General features: G+C 65.1%; 2 protein-coding genes across 19 annotated transcripts in view; both read left to right on the top strand.

Annotated features, from left to right (window-relative positions):
* WHRN (whirlin) overlaps positions 1-1,766 on the top strand; it is a 53,307-nt gene extending 51,541 nt beyond the window's left edge. For 2 of the 3 annotated variants that reach the window (XM_054849202.1, XM_054849204.1), the window contains 2 exons: positions 152-274; positions 1,013-1,766. In XM_054849202.1, coding sequence (XP_054705177.1) covers positions 152-274; positions 1,013-1,195 — 306 coding nt within the window. In that variant the 3' untranslated portion in view covers positions 1,196-1,766. The remainder of the gene's footprint in view (positions 1-151; positions 275-1,012) is intronic. The other variant, XM_054849203.1, reaches the window with a different exon arrangement.
* Positions 1,767-2,273: 507 nt separating this feature from the next.
* AKNA (AT-hook transcription factor) lies at positions 2,274-18,265 on the top strand. Of its 16 annotated transcripts, none has more exons than XM_054849135.1 (22): positions 2,274-2,395; positions 7,836-8,105; positions 8,229-9,205; positions 9,828-9,902; positions 10,458-10,608; positions 10,779-10,936; positions 11,018-11,077; positions 11,193-11,293; positions 11,411-11,573; positions 11,702-11,829; positions 11,920-12,093; positions 12,288-12,495; positions 12,605-12,711; positions 12,952-13,184; positions 13,422-13,593; positions 13,989-14,156; positions 14,372-14,475; positions 14,649-14,807; positions 14,898-14,999; positions 15,657-15,782; positions 16,098-16,263; positions 16,593-18,265. In XM_054849135.1, exons 2-22 carry the CDS (start codon positions 7,946-7,948, stop codon positions 16,873-16,875), a joined length of 3,975 nt encoding a protein of 1,324 aa, XP_054705110.1. In that variant the 5' UTR covers positions 2,274-2,395; positions 7,836-7,945; the 3' UTR covers positions 16,876-18,265. The 16 variants fall into 16 exon arrangements, 10 of the variants coding, with proteins under 10 accessions (XP_054705110.1, XP_054705112.1, XP_054705108.1 ...); XM_054849137.1 differs by lacking the exon at positions 2,274-2,395 and adding an exon at positions 5,988-6,069; XM_054849133.1 differs by lacking the exon at positions 2,274-2,395 and adding an exon at positions 6,917-7,037 and having other exon boundaries at positions 13,993-14,156; positions 14,703-14,807; positions 14,912-14,999.
* The last annotated feature ends 987 nt before the right edge of the window (positions 18,266-19,252 follow it).

Genomic DNA, 19,252 nt, shown 5'->3' with positions numbered 1-19,252 from the left:
AGTCAGAGAGCGACTGCAGGCAGCGTGGCTGTCCCTTTCCCGTGGAAGCCTGCCATGGGTGACCCTGCCTGCCGTGGACTCCCGGCCAAGGGAGTGTAGCAGGCAAGCGGTGCTCGGCCTCCCTCAGCAGCGCTGCCGTCTCTCCCCGCAGCCGGGGCTCCTGGAGCCCACCTCGTGTCTGATCCGAGTGTCCAAGAGCGCACCAACCTTGGGGATCGCCATCGAGGGTGGAGCAAACACGCGGCAGCCGCTGCCCCGCATCGTCACCATCCAGGTAGGGCAGGCTGAGAATGGGAAGAACTCGATGCACATCCTGTCCCTCTCCTCCCTGGACGTCAGGAAAGCCCTTCAGCCATGGCCAGGGTGCAGTGGGCAGCCCTGCCCCGGGGTGGGGGTTGGAGGTGTGCCTTCCCCCTCGATAGCCCTGCATCTCCCTGGGCATCAGGGGCATCGTTCTGCTGTGGGGGCTTTCCTGAGGATTGCATTTGTGTCCCGTGGACGATCCCGTACCATAAAGCACGTCCTGGGAGCCAAGGGTTCGCTGCAGACGTTTCAGAGATGGTCTGGGCAGCCCCAAAAGCTTGGCTGGTGTCTCCAGATGTCTGGAAACTCCCTTTTTCTGCTCAGAGGATTGCGGGGGGGGAATGGTGGATGATAGCTGGGGGCCTGAGCCCTCGGGAGCTGTCTTGCCACACCGTTTCCTCTGCTGTTACTTGGGGCAAAATTCAAGTTATTTACAGCAAAAGGCAGAGCTGACTGCGCCTTGGTTATTCTTGGCCATCCCAGCTGGCGCTGCGCTCCAGGAGCAAGCAGGAGGGAAGCCAAATTCATCCCCTCTTTCCGAAATGTGATTTAATTTCCATCGTGTTCACCCTGACCCAGTGTTCACCAGGTCAGGGTAAACATGATGGAAATGAAGTATTTCCCATTTTCCCAAAACTGCCTGTATTTCATCCCTGGGTTGAGCCAAGGGGGATGGTGGGGGCATGAGCTGACCACCTCTCTTCTGCAGCGCGGGGGCTCGGCGCACAACTGCGGGAAGCTGAAGGTGGGCCATGTCATTTTGGAGGTGAACGGCACGGGGCTACGGGGCAAAGAGCACCGGGAAGCCGCCCGTATCATCGCTGAAGCCTTTAAGCTGAAGGAAAAGGACTACATTGATTTCTTGGTCACAGAATTCAACGTCGCCCTTTAGGAACCCGAATGGGTTTTTGGGAGCGTGGCTTGGGACAGGGAGCACCCAAATGGGGATGAAAGGCAGCGCCGAGGTGTGTAAGCAGCATCCCACCACGCAGAGCCCTCGCCCGCTGCGCCACCCTGCACGTACAGACACCCCCATCTCGTCCCCAAATGTCCCCTCACCCACCGCAGCCTCTCAGTGCCTGGGTAGGGCAGGCTGAGAACGGGCAGAAATCAGTGCACGTCCCTTAAAGTCTCCATCCCTGTCCTGTCTGGGGCAGGGGGGGCTGCCCTTCGGGGATACCCTCTCCCCCTTGGCCAGGCTGGGGAGCGGGGCAGGAAGATGGCGGAGGTCTGGGTGTCCCCACTGTCATTTGAGTGCCACACGCAGAGCAAGGTGGGCCCGCGGCTCAGGCCGGAGGGGTTTTCGGGCGGTTGATGTTCATGCCCAGGCGAGTGGCACAGCCACGGGGTGGGGATGCGGAGAGAGCAACCGGAGGCCTTGTAAATCGCTGGCAACGTCGTCGTATTTATATATACAGAGCTTGTGCTTTTAATTTTTCAATAAATCTATCAGGTTAGAAAAAGGGTGGGGTTGCGGGGGTTTCTTTGGGGCTGGGACGGGGGATGGGGGGGGGGGGCAGGGCTGCCTGCGGGGCACCCCAGCACCGGCCGGGCAGGTGGGGGTGCGATGGCGATGGGCGTCCCGGCGGGGCGAAACTGCCCCAGCCCCATCCCCTGCCAGGGCCGTGCCCGGGGACGGGATGCCGTGTCCGTGTCCGTGTCCGTGTCCGTGCCCGTGCCCGTGCCCGTGCCCGTGCCCGTGCCCGTGCCCGTGCCCGTGCCCGCGGCAGCCCCCAGCCCCGCTCCGCCCCACCAGGGGGTGCCCGTGCTGCATAAATTATGACGATGAGAGCCACCCGCCGGGGCTCTGATTGGCCGCCCGCCGCGGGCTATGCAAATGTGGGAGAGGGCTGGGTTTATGCTAACGGCCCTCTCGTTCTCCGCTCGGCGGCGCGCGCGCATTGGCGGGAAGCGGCGGGATGCTAATGAGGGCGCAGGCCCCGCCCCCCGCCGCCGGCGGCCCGCGCTATTGTCCGGCGGGGCCGGGCCGGGAGGAGGTGGCGGCCGGGGCCGGGCTGGGGCCGGGGCTGCTGTTGCCGTGCGGAGCCGCCCAGCGCCGGGCGAGGAGGGGCCGGCCGGGCCCTCCCTGCAGGTGGGCAGCCGCGGGGCGCTCGCGGGGCAGCTGTTGCATGCGGGGGGCGGGGGGCGCCCCTCCAGCGGTGCCGCCCTCGGGCCAGATGTGCTTCCCCCCCCCCCAGCTGTGTCCCGGGCGGGGGCCGGCTCAGGGCGCGGGGCCAGCGCTGCGCGGCTGCTCCCTGCTGCAGCTGGAGGGAGGGAGAGAGCCCCGGGGGCACCGCTGGACGCACAGCTGGATGCACAGCTGGGGGTGCGTGGGGCTGGGGGGTCGCATCCGGCACCCCCGGCTCTGCTGAGCCCGGCGCCGGCAGGGCTGGCTCGCAGCTGGCAGTCACTTGGGGTCTCCGGGCGGAGGGGGGGAACCCCCGCCCCGCCGGGGTCCCCGCGGCCCCGAGATGCGGCGGGAGGGTGCGGGACACGCCGCTGCGCCGCTTCTCGCCACTCCGCGTCCTCCCACGCCACCAGCGCCTCCGTGGCCGTGGGGAAACTTGTCGTAACTTTTCTTATTCTGGCGGTTCCTCCCCACCCGGGGCCGAACCCGCCCTCCGGTTCGTGCGCGGGCAGCGCTGCCCGAGGTGCCGGGGGTGGGGGGTTCATCCGGCTGCCGGGGCCGCGGGGGGCGGCACGACGCCAAGCCCGGGGCTTGCGCAGGGGCTGCGGGACGCGAGGCCGTGCCGCTGCCTGCTCCGAGGAAGTTACAAGCGCTGCCTTTAACTTCAGTTCCTTGTTTTATTTAAAGGGCAGCTGCGAACGCGCTCGGTTCCTTAAAGTCAGCGGGTGCCAGCCGGGTGTCGCGGCTTTCCCTCGCTCTGCGGCACCTTTCGGAGCGGCCCAGCCTGGGGTGTCCCTGGGGGTCCCTAAGGACTCCCCGGAAAGCGTAGAGGTCTTCGCGCTGTTTACCCAGCTCCAGCCCATCGCTGGTTCACCCCATCACACGTTCTTGCTGGCGGCTTCTTGGGGCCGGCTGCCCTCCCGTATCCCCCGCCGCCTCCCCGTGTCCTCTGCTAATAAGGGATCTCGGTGCCACCGGCTCGGCCGCGGCGGCAGCTCTCTCCAGACGGGATTAAGGCCGCCCTTGGCAGGCGTCGCGGCCGTCAGCAGCCCCCGGCTCGCCCACAGGTACGTTGGGGTTCGGCCCCGAGGTGGAAACCCGCAGCTTTCCAGGGCAGGCCCTGGGGACGTGGGGACATCGCTGTCCCCGGGGAGGACAGGGCCCTGCGTTGGGAACAGGAGGGTTCGTGTGCTGGAGGAGGTGGGAAAGCGGCTGCGGGAACAGCTCCGTGTCCCACCATGGGGCTTTGCTTTGGCGCAAGTGATGGAGAGATGCCTGCTCCACGGGGTTTTGGTACCTCTCCGTGGGGATGTGCCGCCACAGAGGGGCTGGGGGGGGATGTGGCCCCTCCAGGCAGAGGAACTGAGGGGACACGTGGGCTTTGGAGCGATGGTGTAGTAACGGGCGTGTGCGCTTTCAGAGGACGAGGAGGGTTTGTCAGGCTCTTCCTCGCTATGACGGTTCTTCCCTTGTTTTAATAGGAAATAGTGCAAACTAAGAAAGCGTTTCCGCTTCTCTGCTCTCTTTCATGCTTATAAAACGGGACTCTGTGGGCTTAAAAAAAAGGGATTCTAACCCAGGAATTCCTCCCCCCTGGAGTGCAGACGCCCCTTGCCAAGTTTCAGCCCGAGGCTGTTCTTCTGGCCTCCTTCAGAGCCCCCAGAAGAGATGCTTTGGATGGCAGCGCTGATGTGCGGTTCCTGCTAAGGGGCTGGGACAAAAAGGCGAGCTGAGGCGAGGAAGAGGAGCGTGGGGAGGCTGCGAGAGACCCACGCTTCCAAAAAGCAGCCCTCCCCAGCCCTCCCCTGCAAGTCACCAGGAGCAAACATCAGCCCCTGCTTGCTTTTAACCTCTCTTTTTAGACACTCAAGCAGAAAAATGTATATTTTTTTTTTTTTTATGCTGTGCATGCATGGGCAATACCCCCCCTGCAGAGTTCTGGGCTGCATGAGGATTCAGAGCTTTTTAGCTAAAATACCCCTGCAGTTGGAGGTCTCTGGCTGCAGGCAGGGCTGCTGGCACTGCCTGCTTGCCTTCTCGGGGTGCTGGGGTGCAGATCCCTGCGGGGATGTGGGTGCTTGGCACCTCTGGGAGATGAGTCGTTCTCTGGAGCTGAGTTTGGTTTTGGAGCTGATGGTTTAGGAAAATAAAATAAAATAAAATAAAATAAAATAAAATGGGACACGGGGGGGGGGCTTTAACCCCCCCCTCCCGGGTGAAGGATGGCTATTTTATTTTGGGTTATTCCCCATCGCTCAGGGGATGTCACCTTCACGCCACGGGGATGGAGGTGGGGGGTTCAAGCCCCCCCCCCAACCCGCCTCCTCTGCCCAGGGTTGATGAGGCAGCGAAGGCAGAGTGACAGCAGCCCTGTCCCCCGTCCCCCCCCACATGTCACCAAGCCCTGGGGCGGGAGATGCGGCGTCTCCTCTGCTGTCGCCACTGATAAACCCAGGAGCGGCGACGGGGTCGAGCGTTGCTTCGTGTCGGCCTTGACTGCGCTGCTGTTCCTCTGCCTCACGTGTGCAATGAGTTGGGCGGTCTCAGCCCTGCACCTCCCTGTCCCACAGGGGTTTGCAGAGCAGGGGGAGCAGGACAGGGACAGGCTCGCTGTGGTGGAGGGTGAAGCTGCCTGCAAAGGGGATCAGATGTTAGGAGCTGTGGGCAGGGACAGGCAGAGGCAAACCCTCCTGCCTGCTGGCTAGGCAGAGACCTGGCAGCACTCATCGCTGCCCTGAGCATCCCTTGCCTCGTCCGAGCACTTCCATCCCCCAGGCGCAATTCGGGACAGCCCTGGCAGAAGAGGGGCTGAGAGTCTCAGGCAGAGCAGAGTTCAGGGGTACAAGACGTTTTCTAGCTGAGGCTTTTAAATTTCTTTTTAGCTCTTTCTCTTATTACCCTGTGGCAAAATCCTGGCTTCCAAAGAGCAAAATTTTAAAAAAAAAAAAAAATATATGTATCTACGCACACGCACACACTTGGGATTGTTTGCATTTGCATTGTGGTTCCTGACTACGTACCCACATCATTTTTCAAGCTTTTCTGTGCTACCATAAAAGCGAGCAAGTCACTTACTTAAACAGGAAAAAAATCCAAGATTTTTCTCTCTTACCACCATGACCATTGGTGGAGGGACTTTCTGGGAAAGCGATAAACGTGGCTGGATTTGCAAGCAGATCCTGCAGACTGCGGCTGCTGCGGGCAGTGCAGCCCAGGGGCTGCTGCTCAGAGACGGGGTGATGGCCAACGGGTCTGGGCTGGGCAAGATCCGGGTACCGGCCTGCCCACACCAAGTAGGAAACGGTTTAACCCTCTTCGCCCCAAGACGACAGGACCCACGGGCTCCCTTCACCCACCGCCCACCCGCTGGCACCCCCCCCCGGCCTGATGTTTGGGGCTCCTCGTCTCTCGGGGATGCTGCAAGGCTCAAGGGGGGTTGGGGGGCACTTTGGTGCGCTGCTTCTCCAGGCCAGGATGCAGGCAAGAGCTCGGCGCTGGAAACATCCCACCTCGGCGAGGGGCTAAAGCCAAAATCGCTCTTTAGCTGCGTCGAGAAGCCACAGAGCCTGAAGCAACCCGTGAGCATCCTCCCTGGTGGCAGCACCCCGGAGGCAGGAGAAGCTGTGGAGCATCTCCAGGTGCACAAAGTGAAGTTGCCTGGCCATTGCACAGGGAAAAACCTCCTGCTAACTCCCTGGGAGGTTTGCAAAACTCTAAGGGATGCTTTGGGGTTTGCTCCGGGTTTGCTCTCAGCCCGTAAAGCCCCCAGGACGCAGGCAGGGCTGGGAACACGCTGCTCCCGGTGCAAGGACAATGTCTGAGGACCTCGATGTCGGGTGGTACTGGAAAATAACCCCCAAAACCCCACTAAAGCGGGATTTAAGCCAGGGGATTTGCAGATCTGAGGCTTTGGGATGGGTTAGAGGACTTTCCTGGAGCATGCTGCTCATCTCCACCATCCCCGTGCCAGCAGCACCCCCAAATCACCCCAGCACCCCCCTCAGCTAAACGCAACCACCCTGGGGACCGTGCCATGGTTTCCTTAGCAGCCGGGAGCTTGTGCAAGCTCTCCTCCACGTGCCACTAATTACACAGTAATGAGCTGGATTAATTGCCCACCTGCAAATATACCAGGACGCATCGGGGTGCCTGGTTACAGCCACAGCGTTCCCAGGGCTATGAGCAGCACCTTGGGGTGGGTGCCAGGCGGACCCCCCCTTGGAAATCCGGGATATGGGCGAAGCCCATATCCCGGATTTCCAAGGGGGGGTCCGCCTGGCTGAATTTTGGGGCCATATGATTGAATTTTTGGACCGAGGAACATACATACACACCCCTCCCCCCCCATTTTGCTTCAGCATTTGGCTTCAAATTGGATTAAAAAATAAAGGTTTTGTTTTAAAGCAGCGCGGGATGAAGGTTCGGCCCCCGCCGCGCAGGGCCTGATGGGGTTAAAAAATTTGCGGCCGCCTGCAAACTCACAGGAAGCACCAGAGCATGGTTTCCTACTTCTGCAAAAGCCCAGCTGCCCCGTAGGTGCAGGAAGATTTTGGGGTGCTCAGAGGGAATGCTGATTTGGGGACCCCACCAGGGATGCTGGTAGAGGGTGAGCGTACCCTGTGCGGGGCCGGTTGCTCCTCCATGCTCCGGCGTTGGGTTGGGGATGCTGCCGGTGATGCCGGCACGGTGCTTGGTACTGGTGCATGGGCAGCCGCCACCTCCAGCACCCCATGGCCAAAATTGGGTTGTGGGGGGCTCAAAACCAACCGAGGGGACGTTGCCGGGAAAACCCCGTGGCCTTTCTTGCTACCCGTGGTTGGGGTTTTGGCATCTGGCGTCTCTCGAGCTGCCGCTGCGGTTCTGGGAACCCCGGCACACCGAGGAGCGGGGCGAGGGCGCGTTCCTGCTTTTAGTTCATCTGTGGCGTGAGTGTGCCAGGCCTCTGCTGTGATCCCTCTTGCTGTCACCCCCCCCCACCCCCCAGAGCCAGAGGGGCCTCAGGGTGCTCCCACCTCCCCTGGCACCGTCCTGCGCCATGGTGGCATGGCTGACAGTCCCCAGGCCGTGGCTGCCCGGGCAGGGTGACATCCAGAGGGTGACAGCACAGCCTGGGTGTCCCCCGCTGCCCACCCCAAGGGGGGAAAGGCCTTTTAGGGTGGCCCTGGGGGGCTCCTTTCCACGGGGACCTGCGGGGGCCATTGTGGCCATGGGGGATGTGGCAGCTCTGGCTTTGTGGTGCCGATGGTGGGATGCCGGGGGGGTGAGGATGTCACCCCCCCATCGGGGGGTTAGCTCTTGTCCCCGGGGTCTGGGGACAGGGGAAGCCCCAGCAGCAGGGGGGACACACCTCGAGCAGAGCCCGCCGTGTCCTGCTGAGCATCCCCCCGTCTCCCTGGCCCCCCAGGATGTGGCGGCGATGATGGGACCCACATTCGCAGCAAGGAGGTCCCCGGCCCACAGCCACCGCCGGGCCATGAAGCGACGCAAGTGACGGGGACGCCGTGCCCGCGGGCCATGGCCAGCCCGGCACCATGGCTGCGCTGGACACAAACAGAGCTGACGCGCTGGGAGGGAGAGGAGGAGGAGGAGGAGGAGGAAGACGAAGACTTTGAAAGGCGCATGGACGAGGATGGGGTCATTGGCCTGGGGGAGGATGCCGGGAGCCCACCGTGGGGTGAGTCCTCCCCTCCCTGCTGCCCAAAGCCCCTCGTGGGGGGGACCTGGCTGTCCCTGGGGCCGGGGGGGGCTGGGGGCACCGGCTGGCTGGCGGCAGCCCCATGGTGCTGGTGTTTTGCAGGCGACGGTGAGGACCTGGAGGAAGGGTCCCTGGCAGAGGAGGGTCACTGGCATCCGCGGCGGGACCTGGAGGAGGAGGAGGAGCAGGGCAGCTCGGGGGGGGACGAGGGGCCCTGGGGAGCGGAGAGCGATGGGGAGCCCTACCCTGAGCTCTCCTACGAGGGCCAGTGGGGCTCGGGGTCCAGCGGCAGCCCCGAAGTACAGCGGGATGGCCGAGGTGTCTGCCAGCCCCGCAGCTGCAGCACGGATGGTGGTGACACCTCGGGGCTGTCGGACACCAGCCCTGGCCCCGCCACCCCGTCCCGCTGGCACCGGGGCTGGGGCACGGCCGGGGACACCGGCGGGGGGCATGGGCAGGGCTGGACCCCGAGCCGGAGCCTCCAGCTGCGCCTCTCCACCGACGACCCCCGCCATGCCACCAGCATCGAGCCCGTCCCCAAGCCCCAGCCGGCTGGGACGGGGCTGCCGGCCCCTGGCACTGCTGCCTTGGCACCCACCGGGGAGCCCTGGGGTGCTGGGACCCCCCCTGCACCCCGGCTGCACGACAGGTCCCGGGTGCCCAAGAAAGCGGTGCCCACAGCGCTGCCCCCCAAGCCCGGCTGGCATTGGTGGTCCCTGAGCCCCCAGCAGCGGCACGCGCGCGGCAAGGAGACGAGGGATCCCTCGGGATCGGGCACCAGTGCAGCCGATGGCACCCAGTACGGCCGAGGGCGGCTCAACCACCCCCTGCCCGACCTCTCCAAGGTGGAGGCGCGGGTGAAGTTCGACCAGAGCTACCGGCCGCCGCGGGGCCGAGCCCTGCCCGCCCGCCCCAGCGCCCCGGGTGGCCCCATCGGCTTCAAGTCCCCAGCCGAAATTGTCCGGGAGGTGCTGCTGAGCAGCGGGGAAGGGGTGTCCCCACAGCCCCCCGCCGCCGCTGGGGTGCCGCAGGAGTTCAGTTCCCCCAGGCAAGCCACCGAGCTGGTGCAGCAGCTCCAGGTAACCCCCAGCTTACCCAGTTCAGCCAGAGAGACCTTACTGGGAGGGTCTCTGGGGTGGGGGGGGGACCAGGGGGTGCAGGCAAACTGGGGATGTCACCAGCCCATTGGGTCGGCCCTGCATTACTGGTGGGGTTTGGGGCTGGTCACCCCTTCCCAGTTCTGCAAGGTGGAAGGACCAGGCGGGGGTGTGGGCAGTGCTCAGGGCTGGAGGCAGGGATGCAGGGGTGCTCGGGATGCAGGGATGCTCGGGATGCAGGGGTGCTCGGGATGCAGGGATGCAGGGGTGCTCAGGATGCAGGGATGCTCCGGATGCTCGTGTCCGCCCCAGGATGTTGTCCCCTGGGATGCTGCCCATCCCCTGGGAGGAGAAGGAGGCTCTCCCCGCCCCCACAGAGAAATGGGGGCCACATCTGCACCAGATGGACCAGGTGCTTGGCAGGGAGGGATGGGTTTCTGCACCCCAGGGTGTCCCCCACCCATGGGAGCCCCCCCCAGCCGTCGTCCCCACGCAGGGATGCCTCCCTCCGTGCTGCGTCCCCCTTTGCTCCCACCCCTTGGGCATCCACTGAGCCCCCATCCCCGCACTGGGTGCCGTTACCCGCTGCGTCCCCTCTCCATAGGACGACTACCACAAGCTGCTGACGAAGTACGCCGAGGCCGAGAACACCATCGACCAGCTGCGCCTGGGCGCCAGGGTGGGTGCCAGGGCCGGGATGGCTGCGGGGGGGGCGGCTTCCCACTCCGCTCCCCCCTCCCGGGGTTATTCAGGGTGTCTTCCTCCCCTGGCCTGGCTCTTCCTCCTCCCGGGGAGCTGCGGTTAAGCAAGCCCAGCCTGGAGCGGGGGGGTGAGGCTGCTGCAGCACCCAGAGCAAAGCCGGGGGCCGCCATGTGCCCCCCCCACCCGATGGGCTCCTTTCCGCACCAGGGAGGTGGCTGAGCCAAAAAGGCCCCGAAATGGCGGGGGCGGCTGCAGGGCAGGTCACCAAAATGGCAGGGCAGTGGGCGGAAGCACGTCCCGTGTCACCCTCGCCGCCTGCCGCCCTGCACCACTGCACACGTGGGGAAACTGAGGCAGGGCTGGTGTCCGGCTGTGCCCCCCGCCCAGGCTGCGCCCCCACCTTTGCCCCCCCCACCTGCCTGCTGTCCCTGTGGGGATGGGTGCCTCGGGGTGCCCGAGGGGCACGGCTGGGTGGGCAGCGCTGGGGTCAGGGTGCGGAGTGGGTGCCCAAATCCCCTCTCCCCGCCCCCAGGTGAGCCTGTACGCCGACCCGCCACGACCCAGCCGCAACCTCGCCGTGGGCACCGTGGGCACCGGCTGCCAGGTGATGGCCCTCAGCATCCCGCAGCCCAGGACGGCCACTGTCAGCTCGGCCCCGGCCCCCCCGTCCTTGCCGGGTGGAGGTGGGTGGAACCGTGCCCCCCCCCCGTCCGGCTCATCGCCCTTCTGCTCTGGTTTTGGGGGGGGGGATGTTCAGCCGAGACCCCATACCCACGGCATCCCCACAGCGTGTGGGGGGACTGGTGCTGCGGGGGGGTCCCCAGCATCACCTTGTCCTCGTGTTTTCTTGCAGCTCCAGCACCAGGACCGTCAGACCGGGGGGGATCACCCCAGCCTCCTTCCACCCCCCCACCCAGGGGGGGCTGCCCCACCTGCCCGGGGCCGTGTCGCTGCTCAGGGACGCAGCTGACACAGACGCTGGCGGGACAGACCCACAAGCTGCAGGCGCAGGCAAGCCCCGGGGTAGGGGGGGTCACACGCAGGGGGTGGGGGGCTGCAGCGGGGCTGGGCTCAGCCCTTTCTCCCACCCAGGTGGAGACCTTCGAAGGCTGGATGCGGGCAGGGACCCCCGCGCCCCGGGAGCAGCTCCAGGTGCGTCAGCCCCTTCCCGGCACCCCCACCCTGGGGATGCGTGGTGGGGCTGGGGGGGTGGCGGGGACCGGGGGCCGAGCTGGCAGGTTGGGACATCGCCGCCCTTGTGCCGCAGAGGTTTAGGAAGCTGAAGGATGCGCAGGATGCGCTGGAGCGGGCGTACCTGCGAGCCCGGCAGCAGCACCCGGGGGCCTCGGGGGACTTTGATCCCGACCGGTAGGTGTCTGGCCCTCCCGCCCCCTCCCCACCGGTGAAGCCCCAGACCCCGGTGCTGCCGGCTGCCGTGCCGCGGGGTTCCGTGTCTCCCCAGCACTGACGGTTGCTGTCTTGCAGTGCGGTGGAAGGGGAGATTTTCCGCCTGGGGCTGTGCCTGGAGGAGCTGAAGGAGCGGCTGGAGCCCGGGGCCGGGCGGCAGCTCCCCCCGCAGCACCCGGCCCAGCCCCGCTGCCCCCCGGCCCCTTCCCCACCGCTGGCCGCTGGCTCCCCGCGCCCCGAGGTGAGCTGGGCAAGGCTGCAGGGGGGCAGACGGGGCTGGGGGGTGCAAAGATGCTGGGGTGGGGACACCCTGCTGCGGCTGGGGTGGGGGTCAGGCTTCTCTGACCCCCGCTTGGTTGTGCTCTGCAGAGCCCCGCACTGGCGGAGGGTCCCCGGGGGACAGCGGGGGACAGCGAGGGGGTGACGGGGCGGTTGCCCCGGCCCCTCTGGCATAAGCAGCTCCGAGTGGAGGAGGATTTCGGTGACCTGCTGGCACAGTGAGTGCCCTCGTGGTGGGGCAGGGGAGGGGACGCAGGCAGGGGGTGGCTCCCCAAAGCCACCAACTCCTGCCTGCGGGTCCCCTCCAGGTACAAGCACTTCAAGTCCTTGCCGGAGTCGCTGAGCCTGGAGCAGCTGAGCCTGGCAGAGAGCGGGTCCCAGGAGGAGGTGGATGGACCTGCAGCAGAGGACGGTGGCCCCAGCAAGGTCCCCTGCAGGACACAGTCACTAGAGGAGGGGGCTGATCTCGAGACCTCCCGCTTGTAAGTGATGTGGGAGGACAAGTCCCCCAGGCAGGGTGAGTGGGAGGTTTTAGGTCAGGTCTCAGATTTTACATTACTGCCATTGATAGGCTTCAGAGTTAACAGCCTCCATGGGAGAGCTGGCTGCACCAGGGCATTTCCTCACATTTGGGGTTGCTCTGCCCCATCGCTCCTGTTCCATCCTCTCCCCACAGGCACCCCCCAGAGAGGAGAGCGGCGCTGCTGCCCCCCGGGGAGCCTCCACTGCCAGGGGACACGCGAGGCCACCTGTCCCTGGCCACTGCTGAGGAGCTGCCAGCCGCAGCCAAGCCCCCCCTGGGGCTCCCTGAGCCACCGCGGGCACCCCTGTCCTGTCGCAGCAGTGGGGTGGGCAGCACTGCTGCCCAGCACCGGCCCCGCAAGGTGAGTCCCCCGGGACTGTGGGTCCCCATCAGCTGGCACCTCAGACTCTGCTGGGGGGTCCTGGGAGTGCTCAGCACCAATCCTGGCCCCCCCCACATTGCATCTGCAGGAGCAGCGCATCGTGTCACCAGAGACAGACAGTGGCTTCGTGGGCTCGGAGGCCAGCAGAGTGTCACCCCCTGTGCACACCCCTGAGCACCGGCTCCCCAGCACTGGGTACGGCTTGGGGTCCCTGCCCTTGCTTGGGGTCCCTGCCCTCGCCCGGGGAGGGGAGGATATAGGGACACAGGCTGTCTGCTCTGTCTGGGGGGATTTGGGGCATCGAAGGGGAGCAGGGATGGGGGAGAGGCGGAGAGGATGTGGGGAGCAGTGACAGGGTGCCGGGGGGCTTGGAGATGTGACCCACAGCTGGGGATGAGCCGTGGGGGCTGCCTGCATGACCCATCCCATCCCCAGGATCCCCGGCTCACTGGGACCTTCCATCCCTGTCCCCTCGACCCTCCGTCTGTCATGGAAGAAAGAGGCAGCCCCGCTTCCCTCCGAGCCGGCACTGATGGGCATCTACCCCACGGGGGGGCAGGGCGGTACGGGGGGGCCCCGCCTGCCCCCCAGCACCCCCTCGCAGAGCAGCTCCCCCCCCCGCTGGGCCGAGAGCGTGGGCAGCGAGGCAGGACCCAACGGTGACGGAGGTGAGTAGGCAGCGTTTTGGGGGGGGGATGTATCCCCGGGGAGAGAAATTTGGGGAGCCCTGGCTCTGCGGGTGGAAGAGGCTCTGGTTCACGGTGTTTCCCCAGCCCCCCTGGGGTGCTGCCCTGGGGGGGGCCTCCAGCTTGCTGACTCTGCTCTCCCAGGTCTCTCCTGTGGGGGGGACACCCCCACGTCCCACACCACCAACCTCGGCTCACCATTGCCTTCCTCCTCCCCAGCTCACACGGACTCGGAGGCGGAAGGCAGGAGTTGTGCCAGCGCTGGCAGCCGCCCCCCTGCCACGGCCAGGGACCCAGCCAGCCCCCCGCCATCCCCTGAAACACAGTCCCCCACCCCACTGTCCCCCGACCCGACTCACTGTGACCTGCTGGGCTCACGTCTGGAGCGCGAGTGAGTGTCTCTGTACCCCCCCCAAACCAGGCTGACACCCCCCCCCTCCCCGGGTGACACAGGGACCCTGCCAAGCAAAGTCCCCAGAGGCACCAGTGTCTTCTGCTGGGCAGCACCGGGTTTTCCCTTCTCAGAGAGCCAGAACCTAGCTGGGGCTGAGTCCTCCAAACTCGTGACACATGTGGGCTGGCTGAGACTGGACCCCAGCCCAGGCTTGGTTTTGGGAGCGTCACAGCATGAGCTACTGGGTCCTGGCCAGTGGGATGGGGACAGGCGCGGGGTTCCGGGGGGGACGGGGCTGGTTTCCCCCCGCCAGGGTGCCCAGCATCAGCCAGCACTGTTGGGAGCCTTGCTGGCTGCGGGCGCCCCTCACCGTGGCATCTGTCCTGTGGCAGCCAGGCCATCCGGGCGCTGCGGGATGAGGTGTGGCGGCTGCGGCGGAGGCTGGAGGAGAGCCTGCACCGCTCCCGCAGCTATCCCGAGGGAAAAGCCGCCCCCCGTGCCGCCCCGGCCAGGAGGCAGCCGGTGGCCAGCAGACCATCGAGGGACACAGCACCCGCGGGGTAGGTGGCAGGAGGGACCTGGGGGGGGGGGGTGGCAGCACTGTGTCCCAAGGGCATGGGGACACCCCCAGCCCCAGCCCGTCCCATTTCTGCTGCGACCGGGGAGGGGTTGGGCTCCGGGGGGGGCCGGCAGCGTGGCTGCACCGAGGTCAGGGGGATGCCTGAGGGGACACTGGGGGGGCCGGGTGGTGACAGCACCTCTGTGCCCTCCGCAGGGAGCCGAGCCCCCCGGTGCGGGGCAGGGCGGCCCCCGGGGTCGCACCCACGAGGAGGGGGAGGTCGGCATCGCTGCGGCGGGACAGGCCGGAGCTGGACCTCGGTAAGCGGGACCCCGCCGCGGTGGGGACGGAGGGGACAGCGGGGACACGCTCCTCCCTGCACGCCGCTTCCCCTTCCCCAAACGGAGCGGGGTGCCGGGGGGGGGGGGGTGCTGCGGGACCACGGTGGCCCCGTGGGACCCAGCGGTGCTCAGCCCAGGGCCACATCCTGCAGATCTGGGGCTCGGACCCGCCGGATCCCACCCCGCTTCCCTCCCGTCTGCCGCAGCCTCCGAGTCGGATCCCTTGCCCGCCGGGCCCCCGGCCACCCCCTCCCCGCAGAAGAGCCCTGGGAGCCCCCCGGGTGCGGTGCCGTTTCGGGGGCAGCACACGGGTGGGTGCCAGCAGCGGTCGGGGCCGGGGGGCCGAGGGCGGCCGCCCCCGCGTTGGGGTCCCCGGCCGCGCTCACGGTGGCTTTTGACAGGGACGCGGTACCAGGCGGTGACGCCACGCAGCGCTGCGGCACCCCGAGAAGAGGCGGGCACCCCGGGGTGCCCCCGGTGCCGGGGGAGCCGGACAGCGTCGGGTGAGTGGCCCCGGGAGCAGCCCCCAGCCCCCTCTGGGCTTCCCTGGTGCCGCTAGCGGAGCTGCTAATGACTCGAACTCGTTAATGACGGAGGTTTGGGGGTGGGGGGAGCTGTGAGCTCTCCCCACTGCCCCTTGGCCGGACCCCCCCGCTCCTCGCTGCCTGCACCGCTGGTGTCCCGGCCCGGGGGGGCTGTGCCCGGCCCTGGCCTTCAGCTCCGGGGGAGCCCGGCCGGTCCCGGGGAGCAGCTCAGGGCCGGGCTCTGCCGTGTGCCCTGCCTGCCTGGAGCCGGGCGCAGTGCATGCAGAGTGCTTTGCAGACCCCCCCCTGTTTTGCAGACACCCCCCCCTTTTGCAGACACCCCCCCTTTTTACAGACCCCTTCTTTTGCAGACCCCCCCCCGTTTTGCAGACACCCCCCTTTTGGCAGACCCCCCCCTTTTGCAGACACCCCCTTTTTACAGACCCCTTCTTTTGCAGACACCCCCCCCTTTTGCAGCCCCTCCCTTTTCAGCCTCCCCTTTTTGCAGCCCCCCCCTTTGCAGCTGCCCTTGCATGGAAAGGCCTCTGCCTCCTGTCCCTGCACCCCCAAACCGCTCGGCTCTTTCCAAACCACCCTTGCTGGGACGTTCCCAGGGACACACTCCTCTCTCCGTAGCCGGCTCCTGGGTGGGTGATGCAGCGAGGCAGCCCCGGCACAGCACCCCGAGGAGGACACGCTGCCCCACTTGCCAGGCACCCATGGGTCCCCCCGCACCCAACAGCAGGGACGGAGCCACGCGTGGTGGGTGACAGGGGTGGCACATGCTTGGCACGGCTCGTCCCTGCGTGGGGCTGGGGTGGGGGGGGTGGGGGGGCAGGGAACACCCCTCAGAGCTCTGGCATGGCGCTGGCATGCTGCTCGGGTGCAGAAGTGACAGCCAGCAGTGCCACCACCCTCTCCCCGCGGGCACGGTGTTCCCACCCGGCAGTGGCAGCCCAGTGTGGCACCGGGGGGGGCTCACCCAGGGCTGCCACTTGCTGCACCCCATGGGGTCATCGAACACCCCTGGGAACATCTAACTCCCCTGGGGACATCTAACCGCCTTCCTCCCCACAGCAGAGCGTGGCCCCGGTGGTACGTCCCCCCCAGACCCCCACGTTGGTCCCCGAGCCGAGAAGCCGGAGCAGCCGGGACTTTGGTACCTGGCGGCCAGCCCTGCTGCCACCGCTGCCATCGGCTGCCTGGCACCTGTCCCCCTCGTGCCTTACGCGCCCTCCGTGCTGTAAGGATGCTCTGCGGTGGGGGGCCGGGGGGAGGTCAGCATCTCCTGGGGGAAGGAGGGTGAAGCCAAGAGGGGCTGTGCCCGCCCCAGCGACCTGCTGGTTTGCCCACGGAGCCCAGCACCCGGCTGGGAGTGGGGTCACGCAGCCCCCTGCTCTTTTGGGGAGTGGGGGTCTGCATGGGGGTGAGCACAGGGAGACGGGTGCTGGGGGTTGGAAGTGGATGAGGTGGGGGAGAGGGATGAAAAACAAGGCAGAGTGGAGGCACAGAGCCCCGGGGGGGCACAGCCCAGGGAGCAAAGCCCAGCCTGTGTCCCCTTCTTCTCCCCAGCTACTGCTCCCCAGCGGTACCTACCTCAGCCCCAGCTTTGGCCGGGGTCCCCCTCCAACACGCCGCGGGGCACTGGCGGGCAGAGCATCCCCCCCGGCCGCATGCCGCTGGCCACCACCGCTGCCTGACCCTGGACCTGGAGGGGTTGGAGGAGCTGAACCGGTCGCTGAGCCGGGCCGTGGAGGCTGCGCAGAGCATGAGGCTCACCACCACCCGCATGAGCCGGGCGCTGACTGCCGAGCTGAGCCGAGCACGGGACCTGCGGGGCTCCTGCCTCTTCTGAGGGTCCTGCTGGCACCTGCCAAACCCTCCCTGCCCTCGCAGGGGGCAGGAGGAGGAGGATGATCCCCCCATCAGCGTCCCCACACTGGATGCTCCCTGCCAGATCTGGGGGCACCGGGGCTGGAGGCGTCTCCACGGGGTTCTGCACCAGCTCCCATCACCACCCCGCTTGCCCTGGACCTCCTGCCTCGCCTGTCCGTCCAGCTGTCCGTTTTCAGGACCACCCAAGCTACAGGAGGGGGGTAAGACATGGGCAGAGGTCACCCAAGATCTGCACCGCCCTGCAGCACCCTGGGGTGCGAGCACAGCCCTGGCAGGAGGGCACCGTCCCCAACGGGGTGACCCCTGCATCCCCCAAGGCAGACGCAGCTGGGCACTTCTGGGGATTCTCCAACTTTGTGTAGGTCCTACTGCAACACGGGCCGAGCCCCCGTTGGCAGCTGCGTTTACCTCCGTGCCTGCGATTCCCTGTTCAACCCTTTCCCAGCCTCAGGCATCCTGCGGGGGCTCAGTGCCTGGGGCTTGACCTGTGTGCCCCCCGCCCCCGTCCTTGGACTTGAACCGAGCCAGATCCTCCCTGGGAGAGCTCTTCTTTTTGGGGGTTTTACATGAATTTTTTTTTTTCTCCAAGGTAGCTAGCAAGCAGCTAGCTTTTAGGGTTGTTTGATGATCTATAATATGTGTGTGTATGTATATATATGTATCTGTATAGATACATAGATATGGTTTGGGTTTAATTTCCAGCGTAATCCTTCAGGCATTTGAGGTGGTGTTTTGTTTTTTTTTTTTTGTCCATCCTTGGATGTGGCCACCTACAGTGTTGTCCAGGCAGAAAAATAGAAGGATTTGGAGTTTTCCTTGGAATTCCCAGGGGATCTGGGCTGGTAGAGGAAAAATTGTCCACGGAGACCAAGGCGCGGGCAGGATCGGGCCCCAAGGGGTCTGCAGAGCCCCTGCACCTCCAGGCTGGTTTTGTAATGGGTTTTCAGCAAAATAGATGTGTCGGTGCAGCCCTGGGAGAGGTCATGGCACCTTGGAGGTGGGTGCTTTGCACCCCACAAACCCTGGGGGACCCCCCCCCAGCACCAGGGGTCCCACGTGGGACCTGCACCCCATGCCCCTGGGATGGGTCTGGCCAAATCCGCCCCCCCTCCATCCCTGAGCATCTCTGCCTGCAGTGCCCCTGGCTGTGTTTATGTAGGACCTACCTAAAGTGCCCGTGTCAAATTTATTTATTTTTGAAATTTTGTTGTTGTTGTTGTACAAAGACCCACTTTGGGGGGTGGGGAATCGCTAACGCCCCCCGCGAGTTACTCAGGTCTAGAGCATCCCCACTGAGCCCCAATCCTGCAGCCAGCCCGGGGCGGGGGGCACTGGGGGGCTGCCCTGGGGGGGAGAGGGGTGGGCTGGGGGCACGCAGGGGGGATTTTAAAGAGGATTTATGTGTCCCTGGTTGCATCTGCATGTACCTGTGTCACGGCTGCGCTGGAAGCCGTGACCCCCCAGCCCAGCCGGAGCGTGCAGCGGTATTTAACTGTCCCAAATGCAACAGCCAGGAGCAAAGATGATGGGGGGGGGGGTTCCGCATCTCCTATTTTGTAATAACCAGCAGAGCCATTTCGATGGTATTTTGTACAAAGATAATTGCCTATTTTTTTGAACGAAATAAAAGCGGTTGGTTGGCTTGTGGGTTTCTCTTCCTTTCCAAAGCGGCTCCGCGGGCAGGTTTTGGCGTCGCCACACCAGGATCTCTCCCTTGGAGGCATTTTGGGGCTTGGTGAGAGTATTTCCCCACGGCCTTCCCTCGCCTGCCTGGCCCCCGAGCAAGCGGCACGGCACAGCCCGGTTGCACTAGGGATGGAGATCGCTTTTATTTAGTCACTCGAGTGCTTTAGTACAGAAGAACAGATATACAGAGATGATACATGTTTGTGCTTCAACACTTTCAAACATTTAGATTCCAGTAATTTCAAGGTAAACAAGTTCCAAGACAGACTAGATTATTTTTTTTTTTAAAGTTTTCCTTTTTGATAAATTATTTTTTATATAAATAACTGTAACAGAAAAAAAAATAATAATGTTCAACATACAAGATCCTGAAGCATTTGCATTGCTAAACCGAGAAGGAACTCAAACGGGGTGGGAGGACCAAGGAGGAACCAACAAATATCAGTGCAATGATACAGCCTTTGCCCTAAAAATATATATTTAACTTTATGGGCAAGGAACAGACGGGGAGAGAAGGGGGGGGCTAACCATCAACAAGGCAAGAAAGAGAGATTTTTGGGGAAGGAAAAGGGGGTCACAGCCTTCAGAGGGAGAGAACAAAACGATGGACCCCAAAATATTGCGGTGCACCTAATGGCAGGGGAGGGCGG

Source organism: Grus americana, chromosome 20 (assembly GCF_028858705.1).
Source record: "Grus americana isolate bGruAme1 chromosome 20, bGruAme1.mat, whole genome shotgun sequence".
Classification (NCBI taxonomy): Eukaryota; Metazoa; Chordata; class Aves; order Gruiformes; family Gruidae; genus Grus; species Grus americana.
The sequence above is the reverse complement of the archived record's forward strand: the minus strand, read 5'-3'. Positions and strand labels throughout refer to the sequence as shown.

Bases quoted from the DNA above. Each gene is read 5' to 3' on its own strand.
- AKNA (XM_054849129.1), top strand. The intron at 8,106-8,228 runs GTGAGTCCTCCC...GGTGTTTTGCAG, and splicing joins TGCCGGGAGCCCACCGTGGG to GCGACGGTGAGGACCTGGAG. The intron at 13,594-13,988 runs GTGAGTGTCTCT...GTCCTGTGGCAG, and splicing joins GGCTCACGTCTGGAGCGCGA to CCAGGCCATCCGGGCGCTGC.